Source organism: Pan paniscus, chromosome 7 (assembly GCF_029289425.2).
Source record: "Pan paniscus chromosome 7, NHGRI_mPanPan1-v2.0_pri, whole genome shotgun sequence".
Taxonomy (NCBI): Eukaryota; Metazoa; Chordata; class Mammalia; order Primates; family Hominidae; genus Pan; species Pan paniscus.
The window spans coordinates 47306870-47329773 of NC_073256.2; the positions used below are offsets into that span (position 1 = coordinate 47306870).

Consider the following 22904-nt stretch of genomic DNA (forward strand, 5'->3'; position numbering starts at 1 on the left):
GTAAACATTCTGTTGCTGCAGAGCAAGTATTCTAAAAAGTATCAATTAAGTCAAAGTTTTTGACAGTTTTGTTCAGGTCATCTATGACTTTTTTTTTGTCTAGTTGTTTTAATAATTATTACAAGGGTGATAAAATCTCTAATGGAATTGTTTTTTTGTGGTAGGTTGTTCTATCTACCTACTTACGTAACTACATACGTCTGGAGTTTATAGTTTTACCTCTAGGAGGGTCAGGTCTGATGGGAGCTGTTACATTGCCATTCCATTATTTGACCTTTACTTGAATAAACTACAGAAATGTTCCCACACACAGCACTTGAGCAGGGATTGGCATACTTTTTCTGTAAAGGGTCAGCCAGTGTTTTAGGCTTTGTGGGCCACATGTGATTTCTGTTGCATCTTTTTTCTAACAACTCTGCTTGTGGGCCAGATTTGGCTTTTTGGCCACAGTTACCGACCTCTGATTCATCTCATCAGGAAGCTGCCCACTGAATCAAGTAGCTATTTTAAAGCATGGGCTAAATGATAGGGATTTTTACACTTATGTGCAGGTTCCCATGTTTAGAACATTGCAGTTAAAAAACTGACCCACCAGGAAATGTTGTTTTGGCCTGTAATTCCTAAATATTTCTGAAATTTTCTTTCCTTACCTTCTTCCACAAGCCTCATGCTGGGACAAGGTGGAAAAAACAGATCCTGCCCCCAGGGTGCTCATGGTCCTGGAAATGTGCTCCTCTCTAGCTGTAAGTCTGGGAGAAACGCTTATCTGTGATGGTGAGCTAAAGCCATGAGAGAGAGCACAACACACCGAATATGTGAGCAGCTGCCGACTAATGCCCACTGATGACTGGAAGGTGCTTACTGATGATTGGGAAAGGCTTTGTGAAATGAAAGTCCATTATTTCCAAAGTATGTGAAGCAAATGTAAATAGTTACTAGAGTAAAAACTTACATTGGATAATTTAAGGAAATGTTAGCAAACTTATTTTAATTGATAATGTGTTTGGTAACTCAGAATTTACTGTATGAGAATTAGGTTACTTTTTACTGGTGATTGATTTGATAACTACATCAGGGAGGCTTACACATGGGTTAGGAATGTTTATTGTAGAAAAAGGTAAAGGGTAAATCCTTCTAACACCAACACCATTACGCGGGGGCTTTGCACATTTTTTTCAATGGCCTGCAATGCCAACAGAAGAGAAGCAAGAAATATTCTACATGCCTAAGGAGATGGGCGTTTACACCCCTTTCGAAGATCTGTGGTCCTGTGTCTTAAAAGTTTACATTTAACGTGAGTGTGTGTGTGTGTGTGTGTGCGCGCGCGTGTATATATATAGATAGATAGATGGTTTTTTTTTTTTTTTTGAGACAGAGTCTCGCTCTGTCTCCCAGGCTGGAGTGCAGTGGTGCGATCTTGGCTCACTGCAACCTCCATCCCCCCGCCCCCTCCCCGGGTTTAAGCATTTCTCTGCCTCAGCCTCCTGAGTAGCTGGGATTACAGGCACCTGCCACCACGCCTGGCTAATTTTTGTATTTTTAATAGAGATGGGGTTTCACCATCTTGGCCAGGCTGTTCTTGAACTTCTGACCTTGTGATTCACCTGCCTTGGCCTCCCAAAGTACTGGGATTAGAGGTGTAAGCCACTGTACCTGGCCATAATGTATATAATGTTTTATGATGTGATTAAAACCCATAATGGGCTGCCAAGGAGCAGTAGAGACTCTGGTATTTGATCTTTAGAAGATCAGTTCCTGATGGAGGCTGGCTCAAGTCTACAGTGAGACTGGCCCTCTGACCCAGCTTGGCACTGCTGGTCTCCAGGATTTACCTGTGACTTCCTCCAGAATTGTCATTGGTTATTTCCACTCTATTTTAGGTTCAAAGAAGACTACTGTTATTTATGTGTAGTCCCACTGCAGTGCATTTGAAAGATAAGTGTTGTCTACCTTCTTATAGATGGCATAAAGCAGTGAGACAGCATTAACTACTCCTCTTGGCTGCAGGAAAAAAACTGGACTCAGGGCCAGAGGAAAAGTGTCCTCCTTCCCTTCCCACTCGTTGCTTGGCTCTTGTTAATATGTCATTATGCAGGTTTAAAGGTTTCTTCACACTTGTTTCTGTTGATACTTCATTACAGTTTGGAAATGCCTTTATAGGACAACTGTGAGGGCCAAAATCTTCAAGCTCTCCAGGGATCAGGAGAGATGGAGTAGATGTGACTTGGAAAGCAATGGCCTAAAAGACAGATTGCCATTTCCTGGCTGGCTGCTGACCTGATACTCACCCACGGTGTTGCGGTAAGGCAGAAGCCACTCACTGGCTGTTCTGCGGAAAGTTACTTAAGCTCTGTTCCCTCACCCAACACTGACTGCAGCTGTGTGGAGAGGAGACCCTGAGCCAGGGTCGACCAGCTAAGCCACACTACACCAGATTCCCGACCACAGAAACAGTGAGATGAGAAAAGTCAGGTTTTTTTTTTTTTTTTTTTGAGACGGAGTCTCGCTCTGTTGCCCAGGCTGGAGTGCAGTGGCACGATCTTGGCTTACTGCAAGCTCCGCCTCCTGGGTTCACGCCATTCTCCTGCCTCAGCCTCCGGAGTAGCTGGGACTACAGGCGCCCACCACACCTGGCTAATTTTTTGTATTTTTAGTAGAGATGGGGTTTCACTGTGTTAGCCAGGATGGTCTCGATCTCCTGACCTCGTGATCTGCCCGCCTTGGCCTCCCAAAGTGCTGGGATTACAGGCGTGAGCCACTGTGTTTTGGGGTAATTTGTTGTGCAATAGATACCTAATATATCACTTTGTACTAAGACTTAAATAATATGAGGTCTCTGCACTATTAAGTTTTTTTCAATTAATCATTAGGATTCCACTGGGTTTGAGTACAAACTTTTCTGGATGTCAGAGTCTTCGCCAGGTTGATGTCAATGTCAGTCAATGTCAGTTAATGTCGGTGGGCCGCATTTCTGATAGAGCCAGGCCACGTCTGCCACTTATGCCACTTCTTTTGAGTCTTCTCACCAACCTGGCATGGTATCCAAATACCTGAACTTTAGGCAGTTACTTGTAACTGCTCTTCTCATACCTGGAAAGGCCGGCTCTGGATTTTCTCTCTGCTTTCTATAAAGCATGAGTCTTTGCTGATTCCTGCCTCTGACTTCTGCCACTAAGTGGGTGGTGATGACTTGATTAAAACCTACTAAGTTGCACCCTGTTCATCGGGCACCCACTGACTCACTTGTTCTTACTGCTCACTTCTTTTGCAACCCCCCTCAAGGGACCAGCACTGGGCTCTCTGATCAAGCCCTTTCACAGCAGACAGGCTTGACAGATCCCATCATTCCTAGATAGCATTGCTAGGACATTTAAATAAAATAACCATTTTTGGTTTCTCCTGAGCTCTAGCTTACACTGTTTTTGCATTTCAGATTTTTTTTTTTTTTTTTGATATGGAGTCTTGCTCTGTTGCCCAGGCTGGAGTGCAATGGCATGATCTCGGCTCACTGCAACCTCCACCTGCCGGGTTCAAGTGATTCTCCTGCCTCAGCCTCACCAGTAGCTGGGATTACAAGTGTGTGCCATCATGCCCGGCTAATTTTTTTTGTATCTTTAGTAGAGACGGGGTTTCACCATGTTGGCCAGGCTGGTCTCGAACTCCTGACCTTGTGATCCGCCTGCCTTGACCTCCCAAAGTGTTGGGATTACAGGTGTGAGCCACCATGCCTGGCCCTCAGATGTTTTTAAAATTTAATTTCACTTGATTCTTTCAAAGGTTCTGTTGGAAGTATGCCTGCTTGGGATGTCTATTTGCAATTCTAAAAAGAAAACAATGTTCATAGCCATGGCACATTCATCTCTTGTAATGTCAGTCCTGCCCCATGGTTGGAAGCCTCTCGTTTATTCTGTAGCCTATCCCTTGACTGGAGTGGACCCAAACCTTGGAAAATAGAAACCTACTTAAGCATTCCCATGCCCAGGTTTGGCAAGGTTGGAGATGGCAAACATGAAGTAGTCTTTTCCCTGCTTTAGTGAAGCACTCCTTCCCACCGATACGATCGTTCCAAGAGGAGGGATAATGCGCCATAAAGCCAGAGCAGTCAGTTCTGCAGCTGTTCATGTTATGTATTTATTGGGTCACTAAATCCCTGTGTGCTGTTTAGTTGTCAGCCGAGTTGGAGGTCTGACTTCTGACTGAATTTCAATCAATCAATCAATCACTCCAACAAGATGGTTAAGAATAGCCTGCGCTGGGCATACTATCTAGCATCACCCTCCAGGGCTAAGACTTGTTCTTAATACTCGCAAAGTTGGCCTGGGTGTCACAGCTCGTGCTATCTGACCTGGTAACTGTTGGTTTTATACATTTCAAAAGCAGTCATCTTTTGTGAGGTTACTTTTGTCTGAAAGCTTCCTACGACCAGTGGCTCTGAGGGTATCTGTGAGTAACGCCCAGTTTAATGCAGAGACTGAGGATCTGTGGGAGAGGCGGTGCAGGTGGAGCCTGAGGCTGGTGTACCGACCTGCATCACTCTCCGTGCAGCCACAGCTTAAAGGTGAGCACCTTCTTATGCAATGTAAGGAGAAACAGATCTGTGTTTTTATAAACAGTGCAAATTATATGATTTAACATACACATCAAAATTCAATTTCCTGTGGTGTTTTCTAAGTTCATGCTGTTCTGTATATTTTCATATTTTTTCAGCTACTAAATCAATATATAGATTGTAGGTTCAACAGAGGACAGCTAATTATATAAAAATAAGAAGTTTTTATTAACAAATGGACTCAGAGTAGAAAATGCAGACAGATGGGTTCACTTTACCATATTTTGGGATCATCTTATTGCATACAGCACTGTAGGCAAGTAAACGAAACCAAAGGCCGGCTCCCCTGCCCGAGGCCTGGGACTGATGCAAGACAGCCAGCCAGTCACCTCCGCCTCCCTGGCTCCCATGAACCTCTTGGAAAACTTCTCCTGTCCCACTTCTGCCACCCTCCAGCTCCTTGAGAGAGCCAGAGTTGAGAAGAAAATGAGCCTGAAGTTGAAAGGGAAAGTTCTTGCCTGAAACAGTGCTGGGAATAAGTCCAGACCATTTCCCTCAAGAGCCACCTCTTCACTCCTTAAGCCAGAGGACACCACAAAGACACGGTTAATGGCCTCTCATGCCACTCCTCAGGTGGCTTGTGAGGGCAGCCAGTGAGGGACTGCAGGATTTCAGGGAAGTGGCTCAGATGGCCCACTCAGAACTTCTGTAAGAATTTGAGGACAAGGTCCCGCAGTCGCACTCTGAGCATCTCGTCATTGTCGCAGATGATATGGGTCGAGTCTTCTTCAATCTGGATGAGCGTCTCAGCTTCCTGGAGCAGGACGATATGGCCCTTGGCTGTGTCCTCCACCTTAATATCACTGAAGCCATGCTGCTCCAGAAGAAAAGAAAGAGGGGGGGTGGGCAGACTGCACAGCTGTGAGATCTGTAAACGACACTTCACAGACTCGACTGAACTTTCTAGAAACTGACATGTCTCAACACAATTCTTCAGACTAGTCATAGGCCTATGATAGTGATAGTTTCTTATACTTGAAAAGAGACCCTAAACATGCAAAAGCTCATGCAAAACAACAGAATTTCCACAACCTGCCTAAGCTTTTGTGAGTTCTTTGAGGGCACGTCCAAGCACTGTGTTCAGGAGTCTGGGACGCTCAGCTGCCTGCACCATGCCGTTCCCTGGTGACAGCTCCCTCCTAAGTTTCAGCTGTCTGAGCTCCCAGGAAAATGCCAGGTGACACCAAGATACCCCTGTGGGACTTGGCAGAGCCCTCTCAAGAGTGAAGGAGAGAAGGCAGCAGTGCAAACTTCTCAGCTATTGCTAATGCTAAGGACAGAAATTCCTTACAAATCAGACGTGACATGGAAAGGAGGCATGTGCCTGAAACAGACACACAGCAGGTGAAGGGCCTCGGTGTGGGGAGGCCACCTGTACTTCATGGCTGCAGGCTCCCCTAGGGACTTGGACAGGTGCTTGCTCCTTCTGCAGAGAGGAGCCGGGGTGGAACACTGGGTCAGGACATAGGCTGGGCCAGGCAGAAGGTCCTCATCTTAAGTTTTTAAAAGTCCAGCTTGAGGACCATCAATAGGGCCCAGGAGCCCTGCAAGGTCTTCGGGGAGGGTGGAAGAGAGCCGCAACCACCCAGCCAGAGCCTTTTTCCCTACGGGAAAATCAAAGACAGGTGGAGAAAACCAATCCTAGGAAAGGGAAAGCCTTTAAGATTTGAAAGTTGGCAATTGTGATATTTACATTGGATAGAAAGTTATAGAAATCTCCTTCCTTGTAATGATTGTAATTTGTTGCAGTTCTTGCAAGCAGCAGCACGAACAGTATTACCTTTAGCCAATTCCTTCTTCCTATCAAAGATTCTATAATCCTAATAAAGTCATCTCTGAAGTCCTGTGACTGAAGCCAAAATTACAACCTTTAAGGTTAGATTTTTTTCTTTCTTTTAATCATAGTCAAGAAATCTCATCTCTGGGAGAAGCAGCCATCAGGGCTGCTGAGACAGAGGGGAAGGGCCAGTGTCCCCTCCCCCCACTGCCTCCTGCAAATCCTGACAGTCGACTGGAGCCTTGGCTCCCGTCTGACAGCAAGGAGTCATCTGTGGAAGCGCAAGACTCTGGCAGGGCTGGGTCCCTCTTTGTCCTGGCCTCACTACCCTGCCCCACTCGTCACATGTGTGTGTGGAAGCAGCTTTTTCTTCAGTCTGGAGAGGCCTTCTGGTGACCTCGTGCTGGGAGGAAGGATGGGGCACTCCTCACTCTGCTTTCTTTCTCCTGGGTCTCCCAGCAGGACCTTAGACCAAGCAGATGCCACAGGACAGTGGGGACTAAGTGACAAGCAGCAACATCCACTCCCTGCAGCCAGGGGGCCATAGTGAGCCAGGGAAAGGCTGCCACGTGTGGAGTTTCCACGGCACCAGCGAAACCAGCTCACCTTCTCCAGGGTCTGCACGAACTGCTCCACAGGGATGGAACCGCTCAACAAAGGCTTCAGGACTTTGCAGTCTGGTACGTCATCGCTCACCCGCTTTCTCTTCTTCCCGCTCGTGGGCTGGGTGGGCCGAGGAGGGGGCTAGAGCAGAAGGAAAGAGTGGCTTTCATGAGCTTCCTCTGAGCAGCAGGGGCCACCGCAGGCCACACTGAGAGCCTGAGACTATCCTGTCCTCACAGGCCACAGAGCCCCGGCCCGGTTTCCTCAGCCGGCACTCGGTTCAGGTTCCCTGGCTGCCGGAAGCCCCAGATGCACACGCTCTAATGCTCAACTGTCCAGCCTACCAACACCTTATTTGCTAAGATCTCTGCCTTCTATCAAGATCCATTTTTAAACTTTCAGGTGGTTCACTTCAGTATCTGCTGAGTAAATTCTCCAGAATACACTGTGTCATGCTGCAGGTACATCATGACCCCGTGGCTGGGCACACTGGCTGTGGGGTCAGACCAAAGGGGGAAACCCCAGCTTTGCCACCATCTGGCCAAGGTTAGAGAAGCTGCCTACGAAATGATGACAGCAGTGAATTCTGATGGCTCAGTAAGACAAGGCGGGTCAAGCACCCAGCACAGGGTCTAATAGACTTTAAGTGGTAGCTAGGAGCAACTCTACATGTGGCATAAAGGTGACACAGTCCAGATCTGAAAGGAATTCTTAAGACACAGTGCCTGCCCTGGAGCTGAAGTGCCACCCACCTGTGTGTGGGTCATTGGCAGGACCAGGCTCTCAGGTAGCCACAGCCTCATGCAGGTGCCCTCCGGTTCCAGCCCCCGAGGGCAGGGCTGCACCTGCCACCCTGCACGTCTCCCCACAGCCCTGCCTCGCGTGGCAGCGCTCCCCAACAGAATGTGCCTGTGGCAGCCCTTGGGATGACGTGCGGCCTCATCTCTGGGCACAGCAGCCTCTCTGAGGCACATGGCCAGGGAAATAATTCTTCAACAAGAATTCACATGAAGCGCTGTTTCAAATATAATCTGTTAGGTGGTCTGGTTTCTTGCTGGGGAGAGGGTCCCCTGCACTCCCACCCAGCACCCCCTACCTGAAGCAAGTGCTTGTTATCTTTGGTGTGCAGCACGGCTGAGACAGTTGCCAAGGAGATGCCAGGCTTGATCTCCATGGGCACCAGTGAATCTGCGAGCTGAAAGCAAAGGGCGCAGTTCAGGCTGGGGGCCTTTAATGATGACCATTACTCTTCCTTTAATCTGTATTTACATCACTGCAGTCTAAAAAGATGAAATAACTTTAAAGGTAAACAAACAATTTGTTTTTTTTTTTTGAGATGGAGTCTTGCTCTGTCGCCCAGGTGACACACCAAGTGCAGCCTTTCATTCATTCTGGCCTTTACTTCACCCTCATCCCCTCTCCAGGTGACCAGTGGCAGGAAGGACGGGGACAGCAGCATGGCGGTTGAGGGAGCTCTCTCTTCCTGAAAGTCTGACTTCTCCTGATGGTGGGAGCCACGGCTTTACCTGGGGGGTGGTATCTTTCCGACCACCTGCACCTGCTGGGTGCCCTGCCGTGCAGCCTGACCTTATTAGGTGCTCTGTTGCTGGGTTTAGCTGCATGGTTTTTAAGACATGTAGACCCCTACCTAGCCAAGCCACCTTTATTTAAAAACAAAAACATGCAAGAGGCCATTATGTAAACATGAAGATCAATATCAAACGGGCAGAGGAAGCAGCTTAGGATAGTTAAGCAGATTGGCAAATGGTACGTGAGGCCTGTTTCATGAAATAAGAAAACGGCCTATGGCGAGCGTGAAGCGGCCCTTGCCGAGGAGCAGGGTGTGCGCCAGATCCCGTTCTTCACCTGAGGCCTCCTCCACACACAGGCCCCTCCTCCCTGCACAAGGCTGGGGTGGGAGCTTTGGGGATGGCGTTCTGCGCTCTCCCTGGGCAGCCATGCACTATTTCCAAGACGACTCTGAAGGAGTCTTTTTTTTTTTGAGATGGGGCCTCACTCTGCTGCCCAGGCTGGAGTGTGGTGGTGTGATCATAGCTCATTGCAACCTCAACCTCCTGGGCTCAAGTGATGTTCCCTCCTCAGCCTCCCCAGTAGCTGGGACTACAGGCATGAATCACCACGCCTGGCTAATTTATTATTTTTTTGTAGATATGGGGGTCTTGCTGTGTTGCCCAGGCTGGTCTTGAACTCCTGGCATCAAGTGATCCTCCTGCCTTGGCCTCCCAAGGGCTGGGATTACAGGCCTGAGCCAATGTGCCTGGCCATAATGTCCATTTTAAAGGCAATTACTGTAGCAAGTTGGATTGAGACAGTTACCTCCATTAATGATCAAAGACATACAATTTGGCTGGGTGCGGTGGCTCACGCCTGTAATTCCAGCACTTTGGGAGGCCACGGTGGGCAGACTGGAGTTTGAGACCAGCCTGGCCAATATGGTGAAACCCCATCTCTACCAAAAATACAAAAATTAGCTAGGATTGGTGGCATGTGCCTATAATCCCAGCTACTCGGGAGGCTAGGGAGGAGAACTGCATGCACCCGGGAGGCAGAGGTTGCAGTGAGCCAAGATTGTGCCACTACACTCCAGCCTGGGCAACACAGCAAGACTCCGTCTCAAAAAAAAGACATAGGGCCGGGCACAGTGGTTCACGCCTGTAATCCCAGGACTTGGGAGGCCGAGGTGGGTAGATCACAAGGTCAGGAGATCAAGACCATCCTGGCTAACACAGTGAAACCCTGTCTCTACTAAAAATACAATAAATTATCCAGGTGTGGTGGCAGGTGCCTGTAGTCCCAGATACTCGGGAGGCTGAGGCAGGAGAATGGCGTGAACTCAGGAGGTGGAGCTTGCAGTGAGCAGAGATCTCACCACTGCACTTCAGCCTGGGCAACACAGCGAGACTCCGTCTCAAAAAAAGAAAAAAAAAAGACATACAATTTAAAATTAGATATCAGTGTATACTTATATAACTGGAAAAGACTTGAATAAAATTGGAAAATAACTAAAAAAGGACAACATTCAATATTAGCAAGGAGGCAGAAGTAAGAGCTGTCTCCAGCTCTGCTGTGGGAGTATAAACTGTCACACTCATTCTAGAGGACAAGCTGGCAATATATAGCCTCGAGCCAGAAAGGGATGTTCATAATCTTTGACCCAGAAATTCTAACTTCAGAAAATTTTCTTATGGAAATAAACATATATGGACAAAGATTTATGTAAAAGGATGCTCCTAAAAGTGTTATTTATAACACAGAAAAACCAGAAATGAAAATCTGTGAAAAAAGGGGCCAGGCGCAGTGGCTCACGCCTGTAATCCCAGCACTCTGGGAGGCCAAGGCGGGTGGATCACAAGGTCAGGAGATCGAGACCATCCTGGCTAACACGATGAAACCCCATCTCTACTAAAAATACAAAAAAATTAGCTGGGCATGGTGGCGGGTGCCTGTGGTCCCAGCTACTAGGGAGGCTGAGGCAGGAGAATGGCATGAAGCTGGGAGGCAGAGCTTGCAGTGAGCCAAGATAGCGCCAATGCACTCCAGCCTGGGTGACAGAGCGAGACTCCGTCTCAAAAAAAAAAAAAAAAAAAATCTATGAAAAAAGGAACTGTTAAATTATGACAGACCATTATGCAACCATTAAAGCTGAAGCTTTTGAAATATCTTTTTTTTTTTTCTTGAGACGGAGTCTCGCTATGTTGCCCAAGCTGGAGTGCAGTGGCGCGATTTTGGCTCACTGCAACCTCAGCCTCCCGAGTAGCTGCGATTACAGGCGCCTGCCACCACGCCTGTGGCTAATTTTTGTTTTTTTATTAGAGACAAGGTTTCATCATGTTGGCCACGCTGGTCTTGAACTCGTGACCTTAAGTGATTCACCCCCGCCTCAGCCTCCTGAAGTGCTGGGGTTTACAGGCATGAGCCACCATGCCCAGCTGAAATATATATTTTTTGAGACAGAGTCTCGCTCTGTCATCCACGTAGGAGTGCGGTGGCATGATCTTGGCTTACTGCAACCTCTGCCTCCCGGTTCAAGCAATTCTCTGCCACAGCCTCCAAGTAGCTGGGATTACACGTGCGTGACACCACGCCCAGCTAATTTTTTTTAGTGGAGATGGGGTTTCACCATCTTGGCCAGGCTAGTCTTGAACTCCTGACCTCGTCGTCCACCCGCCTCGGCCTCCCAGAGTGCTAGGATTACAGGAGTGAGCTACCATGCCTGGCTGAAATATCTTAAATGATATAATGTACTTACTGATAGGTGAAAAAGACGACAGTGTATGAGGTGTGATTCCAGTAGGCACACACACAGTGAACAGACAAGGCAAATACATCAAAATCTTAACATTTATCCCTGGCGCTGGGACTGATTTTTGCTTTTGTCTTTATCCCTTAGTTATGTTAACATATAATAGGTTTGTATTATTAAGTGAATATTTTTAAAATGTCTTAGTTTTAATTTCTCATATAGCAAACATCAATAGACATAACCCACATAAACAAAACCTCTTTGGAGTTCTATTTGTAAGGATGTCTGAGACCAAAAGGTTTAAGGAATGCTGGCTTAGAGAGTTGAAATCTAAACCAAGGCCGTCAATCCCAGACCCTGTAAAATACCAGACAAAAACAATCCAGAGAAAGTGAAAAAATCGTAACAAAATGATAAAAACATATTCAACATTAAACAACCATAAAGATGGCACCTGGTGGTCCCTAGCAGCCTCTCCAGGCTCATGGAAATGAGTCACATTCAGGAGCCAAGACCTCCAACCCAAGCTCTGGAGGCCATTTCTGAACCTCAAACTCCAAAAGAAGTTTGGGCACACTGGTTTTAACAATAAGTTTTTATATTTCTTTTTTCTGTCTGTTGAAAACACATTCAAGTTGCCTCAAGAGGTGAAAGGAAGCCAGAGGTAGCCTCCAACCATCCTCAACGCTGTCTTTCAGGAGAGGCCGCGTCCCTCTCTGTCTCCCTCTCAGAGGAGTGGCCCAAGCGCAGCATGCCACAGCTGTTCAACATGGACAGCATGCTTTGGCTCTTTCCCTGCTAAAACTGAAGCTAAGAGTTCACAGACCTATAAAATACTTAGACTTTGATAGACCAAAACCTGCAAGTATGCTCAAGAGGATATAAATAACCAAGTTTACAATCCTTATTTTTTGGTTCCTGTTATCTCCCCCATCTACCTCTGAATTCAGCGAACTCTTGACACTCACTCATAACTGAGGTCCAGGAAGGAAGAGAAAAGTCACCATCCTATGGTATTTAGGGACAGAGCGGGTGTCAGCATCTCCACTTCCCAGGGCTCTGACCCATGATGTGGCCCAGGGCTCACGCTGCTGAATGCTAGGTAAGGAGCAGTCCTGACTAACAGCTGTTATTTTATTAGTTGAAAAACAAGAAGGCCCTGAAAATCCCCCCTCTTCCCGGTTACTTGGTTAAGGGTCCATGTTCTTTGTTCATTCATACTTGGAGTCTCACTCTGTTGCCCAGGCTGGAGTGCAGTGGTGTGATCTCGGCTCACTGCAACCTCCACCTCCTGGTTCAAGCGATTCTCAGGCTTCAGCCTCACGAGTAGCTGGGATTACAGATGCGTGCCACCACACCTGGCTACTTTTTTTGTATTTTTAGTAGAGATGGGGTTTCGCCATATTGGCCGGGCTGGGTTGGCCAGGCTGGTCTCGAACTCCTGACCTCAAGTGATCCGCCCACCTTGGCCGCCCAAAGTGCTGGGATTACAGGCGTGAGCTACTGCGCGCAGCCTGGTTCATTTATACTTGACATAAATCCAAAAGAAGGCCACCCCTGCACGATCTCCAAGAGCCTCTGTGGAAAGCTCTAGTTTAACCCTAGGAAGGAGAACAGCTCACCTCTGGCATGATCTCGATCTTCTCGTACCGACGTTTGAAGGGCAGGGCGAGAACCTCAGCCCGCCGATAGGACATGGCGGGGGGCTGGCAGTCGATCATGAGGTCCATCCTGTGGGACTGGGCTGGGGGCGGCTGAGTGTACTGCTCAGGACACACCACGTGCAGGGGCTGAGGAACCAATGGGACAGTTGAGAAAGGTGGTGTGAAGTACAGTGGCCCCTGTGGAAGGCCCATTCCTGACCCCGATCCACTCCCTGCCATTACAGGCTCACCACTTCCAGGCCAAGGTGAACTTTCATCCTCTCAAGCCCAATGAACCGTAGACAGGAGAGGGAACGTGAAGGCACTGGGGCAGAAGAAACATCTCGGAAACCCCTAAACTGCCTCAGCTTAATTTATCTTTTTTACTGTTTACATAAGTTTCACGGTAACTTCCATGTGTCTGCTCCCAGCGGTCTCTGGGCTTCCTCGGGGCACGGTCTTTCTCTAACATTCCCACATGCCTGCTATTATAAGCTCTTGGCTGATTACCAAGAGCTGTGGCTTTTCGTGCCGGGCTGGCGCTGTGGGTTTGGAGTTTCCGCTGGATCTGCAGGTCAGCTGGTATTAGGCAGTGGGCACTCCTCAGCTCATGTGCTCACCATGTGCAACCAAGGAGCAGAGGCAGAGTTTTTTTTTTTTTTTTTAAACAAAATGTCTCTTTTTGTTATCTTGAGAAAAAAAGATTAGTAAACCAATTTTTACTTTGCACAAATATCACCCAAATGAAAAGGAATGCTGGCAGCCCACAGGGGCACTGTGTCGTCCCTGCTTCTACTTAAGAGCTTGGACCAAGCCCTGAATTCCCTGCTGAAGATGGCTTTCCACCAGGCTGACCGGGCTGAGCTTCCAAAAGCACCTGTTCCTTAGGGCTAATACTTTTCTCCTCCAAACTGCCCTTTGCTCCTCCTCTTGACCTGTCTCAAAGCATCTCATGCCACAGGTGCAGTCTGATGGCTTCTCCCAGGTTTTCCTCACCTAAAGTGGAGACCAGGTGGCCTCCAGTTTCCAGGATTAGCACCTGACAGAGGGGCGTCAAGAGCTGGTTTAGGGACTGGGATTTGAAGTTAATAATGAAAAGCAACACGCCCTTCACCGCTGCTTCTAACGTGGATGAGCATACAGTGGGGTAGCGAATCACTGTAGACAGGCCCCACGTTTGCTGTCTGCTCTCATCATACCTAGAGAGTGCCAGTATTCTTTCTTCATTGGGCAAGCACATTAATAATCACCAGAATCCGCTCTTGGGGCCCTCCTGGGGTTCTCCGGCTTTCTCTGTTTCCTGTTCCCCTGCCTCAGAGTTTTGTGAAAGGGCCTCTCTCATCCTGAGGTTGAAGGTGCTGTGCTGGGCCCCTCGGCCCTCATCTCACTCCTGGGAACACCAGGGAGTGGAAAGGGAGAGCTCTTCCTCGCCGGTGTCAGCTGTCCTCCTTGCCAATTCCAGTTCCTCTCCCGACTCTCAAGAGCCAGAAACCCAGCGAGCAGTGGCTGAGCCAGCACAGTGGTTCCGTGGCCCTGCCTTCCTGCTACGCGCGCCTCCTGGTCTACACTGCACCCCAGCTACTTCTTCCCTTTCTCCAGGGCAGAAAATGTGAAGTGAAACAAATGACCAAAAACTGCCACAAAACCCAAACCCAACAGCACTGTTTGTGGTACCAGCCTACACGTGCGACACGGCCCCAGTACGTGTTTCATTTAAACTGTCTCAGCTTAGTGAGTATGTTTCTAGAATGACTTTTTTTTTTTTGGCAGGGGTGAGAGGGTTTGCTTTTAAGCGGACACAGATGGTTTTCTTTCCCTTCCACATCTGATTTCTTTAGAATGGAAACTGTGGTCAGGGTGTAAAGACCACTCCTTTTCAGTGTGGAGGGGGGCTGGCATGTGTCCCAGCATTCTGCAGATGTGTGAGAACTGAAGACAAGAATCAAACACAGCTAGATCTCTCTCCCCTCACCCCACACAAGCATGAGCCACATCAAGGTGACACGACTATGTGAAGGCACAAGCAGTGTCCTTCATTACCTGCACTTCTTTAAGCAGCTTTGACACCTGGATGAAGTTCAGCCGGGTGTCGATGGGGCAGTAGATGCATTTCATGGCCAGCGGCTGGTAAGGAGCCAGGGCTTCCAGGTAGGAGAAGTCTGGTTCTAGGGAAAGTACAAGAAAGAAATCTTACAATGCAGACTACACAGGAGCTGCCAAGCCAGACAGCAACTGGGGCGCTGAGGGCCCACAGACAGTCAGGGGGTCAGGAGGGAGCCAGGAAGCACACGTGGGGGACGGAGGTCAAAGGGGCCCCGTGGAAGGAGGGGCAGGCTGGGATGGACCCTGTGGGTGGGCTCCAAGCTTCAGCAGAGGCAGATGAGGTAAATGAGGGAGAAATACATATGTGGGGGAGAAAAGAAAGCTCTTTTTACAACGAAATGCCAAGAAACAAACGATGAAATAAAAACCAAAACCACCATTTGGCAACCATTACAGTTCACCACTTATTCAGATGAAAATCATCAACAAATGCTAAAAATATCAGATACCATTTTGAGGGAGAACAGAATATATATATAGTTTCAAAGAGTCCCCCACAAGGTACTGATTTAATACAATGAGAAAAACAGTGACTTCACAGTGGAGAGGCCTGGTACAGACCCGGGAACCTAGAATCAGCTCTGAGTTAACGCCCAGGTGTGAGATGCACCCGGAAGACAAGCGCACGGCCCCGCCTCCAGGCCCGTGAATGGTCTGTAGACTGAGACTGCGATGCTCCCCAGCAGCCCCAGCCCCTCTGACCGGGAAGAGTCCTCGCCCTCTGCTCAGCCTGTCTCCTGAGGGCTGCTGCAGCCTGCTTGGCAGGGAACATTCCCCCAACTCGAGGAAGCTGCCCGCCTTGAGCCAAAAGACCTCGCTTGGTCCTAATTGATGTGACACTTTGATTCCCAGCACAGTCTGTGCCCAGCGATGAAGGACCCTGGCTTAGGCACACCAGACACACAGACGTCTCCACTGTTGTCAGGACAAACTGGCAGAGCTGCCAGGTACATAAATGCCCATTCCAGTGGATTGTGCTTCTCTGAGAATACTGACCCCCTTTTCATGTATCCAGGAGTCACAAAACAATAAAAAAAGGTGGCCCCAACCTCTCCCAGACACAACTTCTGCCCTGGAAGCCCCATAAACCAGTTTAAATGCAAACCCATTACCCAGAGTTGTCACAGGAAATCACACAGTCCTGATTTCCTTTTAGCTGAAGAAACATTTGTATTAAAGCCAGGTTATCTACTATGCTGTGTAGATGCTGTCACCACTGTCATGTCAAATGTCGAGTCACCACTCAGCAGCAGGAGCAGGAGACACCAACTCAGCCCCACTACGTAGGACATTCTCTGAACAACCTCCTGATTAATGAAATCTTGGCAGCTATGAAGTTCTGGGTGTTGTCAATCAATATCTTGTGGCCCAACTTCCTCCACCTTTAGCCCAAAGCAGGCCTGAGAAGAGGAAAGCAGTCCTGGTGACCGGGGCCTCTCCTGGCACTTTCTGCCTGGCCTGGTATCAGCAAGAGCCGGCCTGGCACCCACAGCAAAGCCATGTGTCCTCCTGCTGTGTGAACGCAACTTCCTGGAACACCAACACCTTGTCTGACAATGATGGATCCGGCCAAAGACAAGACCCCTCTGTAATCATCCTGAACACGGAACACAGAACTGTCCTGACCACAGCATAAGCAAACTTCCCGCTATGCCGGCTCCATTCTTCCTGCGTTCTAGATAAGAATGAGTTAAGAAACCCATCGCAGAATGACCCTGCATCCTGACGCCACCCAATACAGGGTGACGCCTCACCTCCGCGAACACCTGCGCATCACCGAATACCAGCCTAAGTCCTACAAGGTCTTTTTACCTTTCTTTTACCCATGGTGTGTGTTCCCCTTGCTGAAATGAGGCAATAAACCCAACTTGGTTTGACCACAGGTGTGTTCCTGGTGGCCTCTAGGTCACAAATGAAAGCTGGGGGAAGGGCTGAAGCGTCATCCCAGTGCTTCTGGTGTAACTGGACTCCCAGCTCCTAAAGCTAGGAAGGGAGCTGGTGACAACGCTTTCCCAACAGCCGCCATGTGCCGGGTTCTGTGCCTGGTGCCCAGAGTAAGCCACAGAGGTAGCTACTGACAGTCCCATTTACTGTGGGGACAGTCATGCTTGCTGGTGAATTGGCTGAGGTTGCTGCAAGCTGGGCCAGATTTCAAATCAAGGTGTTTTTTTTTTCTTTTTTCTTCATAGCCTGTAAGATTTCTAAAACCCAAGGCCGACTGAAGACCCTAACCCATGGGTGTCCAAGCTTTTGGCTTCTTTGGGCCACACTGGAAGAAGAACTATCTCGTGCCCCACATAAAATACACTAACACTAATGATGACTGATGAGCTATAAAAAAAAAAAAAAAAAAGGTCTGTGCATAATTTCCAAGATATCCCCTATCACAGATAAGCAAAAAAGACCTAGCATTCAAAGGGCTGGGCACGCTACACTGATAAAATGATACAGTCATTATCTATGTAAACACTCTACTTGACCTTATCAAAGGAATTTTTTCCCCTGAGGGATTTGTCTCCAGAAGAAAATCCACAGTTAGAGTAAACCACAATCAGAAGAAAAAGATCTACCTCTGTAAACAATTCCTAACAGGTAAAACAAGACCGTTACCGAATCACTGCACTTCTTGAAATGGCTTACGATATCCTAGCAAAAAGCACTCAGCAGGATTCTGTCTTGGAGAAATCTGAAAACACAGGCATGAAGGCCTCGCTGGATGCCCAGCTGTCCAATGGCACACACTGCTTCACTCTTTCTCTGCGGTTTCTTCATTCTTTGGTACCTACAGTAGAACAATGTTTGTATTTATGTCTCACTGCAAAATCCTTCCCTGGGTCTCTACCTTGTAGGTGCATTCACTCATGGCCTCAGTGGAGAGAACCAATTTGTTTCTTTATTTTTTTCAGTTACCCGTGAATATGACGGTATTGAGACTAGATTTTCCCCAGAGCTCCATGAAGTGGACCACGTCCCCGAAGCGGAGGGAAGGGTGCCCGGTGAACACCACACAGGGCTGTCTAAAGTCGTTGCTGAAGTCTCCGTGGATGCTGGGGTAGTGCTTCAGCTTATTGGTCTGAATGAGCTGGAAAATATAGAAAAAATACAAAGAAATGTGAGCCTGCCCAGGCTGAAGGGGGAACCAAAGTACGGGAGGGTGAGCGGGACTGGATCTAAAATACCAACAAAGAAGACAAGCCACGGATTGGGAGAAAATACCTGCAAAAGTCACACCTGAGAGAGGACTGTGACCCAGAATCTATGAACTCCGAAACCTCAGCAAAAAGAAATGAACAGCCCTATTAAAAAGTGGGCAAAAAACCTGAACAGGCACCTCATCAGAGAAGAGAGATGGCAAATGAGCATACAAAAAAATGCTCCACACCGTATGTCATTAGGAAACTGCAAATTAAAATGATGAGATACCACTATACACCTGTTATAATAAAATGGCCAAAATCCAGAACACTGACAGCACCAAATGCTGACAAGGATATGGAAGAACAAGGACTCTCATTCACTGCTGGTGGGAATGCAAAATGATACAGCCACTTTGAAAGATATTTTGAAAAATCATGTCCACAAGAAACCTGCACATGAATGTCCTAATTGCTAAAACGTGGAAATAACCAAGATGTGTCCTTCAGCAGGTGAAGGATGAAACTGATGCATCCAGACAACGGAATATTATTCAGCCCTAAAAAAGAAATGAGCTGCCAAGCTACGAAAAGACATGAAGGAACCTATTCCTAAGTGAAGGGTGCCACTCTGAAAAGCCAAGGCCCCTATGATTCCAACTGTATGACATTCTGGAAAAGGCAAAACTATACAGATAGTAAAAGGCTCAGTGGTCACCAGGGATTCGTGGAAGGTGAAATGAACAGGCCGAGCACAGAGGATCTGCAGAGTGAGGAAGCTTCTCTGTGTGATGATGTAATGGTGGATCCAGGTCACTGTTCATTTGTTCAAAACCATAGAAAGCACAACGCCAAGGGAACCCCTACTGTAAACTCTGGGCTTTGGGCGAGAGTGACGTGTCAATGTGGGTTCATCAGCCGTAGCAAACGCACCTCTCTGGTGTGGGATGGTGCAGTGGGCAACTGCGTGTGTGGGGCAGGGGCATATGATTGCCGTGAACCTAAAACTGCTGTGAAAAGTAACACTTATTAATTTAAAAAAATACAAGTGAATCTTATTAAAATAGTTTTTACCCAGAATGTGATTTGTGGAACACATGGGCAAGTCAAGTCTTTCTGGTAATACTGACATACTTCCTGGAAACATATTCAGATTGTTATGGCCTGCTTTAGCTGGACTCTTCCTTTATAAGCTGCCTGACACTCCACACCAGGCCTGAAGTTCTCATTATCACTTCTTGTTTGAAGTACAAGTGACTTTCCCAACACTCGTGAATCACCAAGTCCTGGTGACAGTAACCACATCCGTCACACCAGAAACACTGTTTGCCAGTACAGGACCTCCTCCTGCAAAGCTAGAGCTGTGTTAAGCTACTGCAGCAACTGAATAAGGATCAAGACCAAAGACTGTACTTTCAGGGATCATTTCTGTTGTTTGCTACTAGAGAAGCTTCTCTGAATGTGTACAGCATGTGGACATGTGTGCACACATGCACACATACACGCACACACACATGCACGACAAAGATCAAATTGGCTTTTAGAAATGTGATGTCCTGGTAACACAGACAGTTATATTAAGAAATGGGCCAGGCACAATGGCTTACGCCTGTAATTCCAGCACTTTGGGAGACAAAGACAAGAGGATTGCTTGAGCCCAGAAGTTTGAGACCAGGCTGGGCAACAAAGCAAGACCCTGTCTCTACAAAAAATAAAAAAAGTTGTTGGATACTGTGGCTAGAGCCCAGGAGTTCAAGGTTGCAGTAATCTATGATTGCAACGCTGTATTCTGGCATGGGTAACTGAGACCCTGTCACTAAAAAAAAAAAACACACACACACACACACACACACACAAAAACCCCAGCACTTTGGGATGCTCAGGTGGGCAGATCACAAGGTCAGGAGATCAAGACCATCCTAGCTAACATGGTGAAACCCCGTCTCTACTAAAAATACAAAAAATTAGCTGGGTCTGGTGGCGGACACCTGTAGTCCGTTACTCGGGAGGCTGAGGCAGGAGAATGGCATGAACCCAGGAGGCGGAGCTTGCAGTGAGCCGAGATGGTGCCACTGCGCTCCAGCCTGGGCGACAGAGTGAGACTCCGTCTCAAAAAAAAAAAAAAAAAAAAAAGAAGCAGGTGCCCCACAGCCTCAAAGCTTTCTTTCAAGTGTACATGTTGAACCAAGAGTCTCCCCTGCAGCACAACACTTCACAATCATCTCCCAGTGTCAGGCCCATTCAAGGCAATAGCAAAGACAGTTATGACTAGATGGCATCTTGTAACGTCTCAGACACTGTGCCTGCTGCCCAGGCCTCCTTGCCCCACCCCAGCATCCAGAAGGTAGACACCCAGACTTCACAGACCCTAAATATCAACCAGGCCAAAGGAAGCACTGCTCTGGAAGGCTGTTTCATGGATAAAGCAATGGCCTGTGATAGGCTCAATCCTGTTGCCACATGTTGTGCATGAGAGGGCCCTGGGCAACACCTTGAAGTGCAAATGAAGTCACCCTAAGAGTGGGGATGTGGCCAGAATGTGACATACCCCAAACAGAAGCCAAACTCTCTTCACCTTGAAGACCTCATCTTTAATTGAAGAGACCTGGTTGTATTAGGAAGACACTAACACTATCCCGGAGATCTTCATCAGCTGTCGCATGCTTGGATGGAATATAAATAGTAAAGCCGGAGCAAACATCGAATTCCCACGTTCCTTCCAGGTAGTCTGCAAGTTGAACTGACATTCTTTTTATAAACTATACGGCCAAAATTATTAGTTGTCTCAGTTAAATGGGTGAGTGGCTGTCAAAAAGGGTCTATTGTATCCAAAGATGTCAAGATGATGAATGTGATTCTAAGAATAGCAGCAGGTCTCTGCACACGTAAGTCACTTTTAAGCATTATCTATAGTTCCTGTAGCTCTACTGATCAATGCACAGAAACTAAGATAAATTCATCTTTTTTTGCCAATTGGATCTACCTTTCTAGCCAACTTACTGCATTTGACCAGTGGAAATGAAGCTGTGGGGCAGGAATTCTGAACAGTAATTTGTTACCAGTAATAAGGGTGGAACCATCGTTTCTCATGGGTAATGGTAACATTACCAAGGGTTGACTCCCTCATGCCCTAACAATGACAAGTGCACCTGAGGAACCCTCATGGTACGACCACAGTCTACTCACATTCCTAACTCTAAATGGCACCAGGTCATCTGTGACAGGTGCGTGAGTGAGAATGTGATCACACTCCTAGAAAACAAGCTCTACAGCAAGGCTGACTGCAAAGGAAGCAAAATAGACATTCAAGAGCAAAGTCCACCACAAGATGTTTTGCCACACTTAATTTTCTGACATTTTTATAATATTTCTAGCCTGTGTTTCACTATGGCATTGACACAGCTTGCAAAAACCCTGGCTGCTAAAATACTATTTAGACTACAGGGACCAAAAAATAACTTCTTCAAAACCTTCTACTTGGCATCCTGGTTCATAAAAGACCTATCCTTTACAGTATGAAAACAGCAATTACATTTGAAGTAATTAGCAGGACATTTGTTGAAATACGTGTTAAATAGTTAACTATAAAACAAAACAACTAAATCCCTAAACATATCTATCTGCACTGACATGCTCTAAGTAAAAACAGTCTACCTGCCTTAGTTGAGGAGGGGTTATAAATATGACAATCAAAGAAATAAGTGTGGGGAGATAATCGCAGTTAACATGGATGTATTATAACATAGTACAACCATCAAAAGCAGGGAATGAACAGTGACACAACACTGCCCCCTCTCATCTACACACCCGATTCAGACTTTACCAACTGTTATCAATGCTCCTAATAGCAAATAAACTAGATCTTTCTTCTTCCATTTCCAGATCCAGCCCATGGCCATGGAGTACATCTATCTGTCACATCTCTTCATTCTCTCGGCAGTTCCTCAGTCTTCCCTTGTCCTCTAGGTCTCTGACATTCTCAAAGGGTACAGGTCAGTTATTTTGTTGAGCATCCTCGACTTGGGTCTGAATGCTCACTAGATTCAGGTGAGGCATTTTTAGCAGCAGGATCACAGAAATCATGCTGCTTTCTCAGTAATTTGTGTTAAGAGCCACGAAATGTCAGTTAGTCCAATTACTGGTGATGTTAACGTTGATTGCATATATGTCAAGTTTGTCCAAACTCCAGTTACTATTTCTGTCTTTGTAATAAACATGACTTTTGTGGGGACATACTTTTTGGGACTATAAATGATCTAGTTCTTCATAAAATTTTCACCCACTGGTTTTAGCACCCACTGGTGTTTCTTGCAGGAATAAATTATTACTGCGGTGGCTGCCAAATGGTGATTTTCTAATTCTAAGGTTCTTTCCTACGTTAATTATGAGTTTACTGTTGGAAGAACTTTCCCCTCTTGCCTATGTACTCAGTTACCTCACTATGGATGCAGGAGTTTCTGTTATTCAGTGGATTATATTCATTACTAGCATTATTTATTTTGATGTTCCAGTGATCTCAGATGTGGCTTCTGACATGTCCCCATCATTCTCTGAGCATACAGCAAGATCTTACAGCCTCATCTTGTATTTTCCAAAGAGGCCTGGTTCCTTTTAGTGGAGAATGGTATCTAGAAACCAACATGTGGGAGCTAAATGTGTTCCTCAGTTAGTGGCATGTCACTGCTCCCAGGCCCTCTGTGTGGCCAGAGCTGGAAGATACGTATGTGCACAGACACACACATACACACACACGCACAAGTGGATTTCTTTC

The 22904-nt window shown here is 47.1% G+C and overlaps 1 protein-coding gene and 1 pseudogene across 3 annotated transcripts in view; one reads left to right on the plus strand and one right to left on the minus strand.

Moving 5' to 3' along the window:
• Positions 1-4753: 4753 nt before the first annotated feature.
• INTS9 (integrator complex subunit 9) overlaps positions 4754-22904 on the minus strand; it is a 123397-nt gene continuing 105246 nt past the window's right edge. For 2 of the 3 annotated variants that reach the window (XM_003830775.5, XM_008956211.6), the window contains 6 exons: positions 17910-18081; positions 14937-15061; positions 12876-13043; positions 8086-8184; positions 6993-7130; positions 4754-5423 (listed from right to left, as the gene is read on the minus strand). In XM_003830775.5, the coding sequence (XP_003830823.1) occupies positions 5247-5423; positions 6993-7130; positions 8086-8184; positions 12876-13043; positions 14937-15061; positions 17910-18081 (879 nt within the window). In that variant the 3' untranslated portion in view covers positions 4754-5246. Of the gene's footprint in view, positions 7131-8085; positions 8185-12875; positions 13044-14936; positions 15062-17909; positions 18082-22904 lie in introns of all 3 variants that reach the window. The other variant, XM_063606693.1, reaches the window with a different exon arrangement.
• On the plus strand, positions 19537-19626 carry LOC112440807 (small nucleolar RNA U3; annotated as a pseudogene).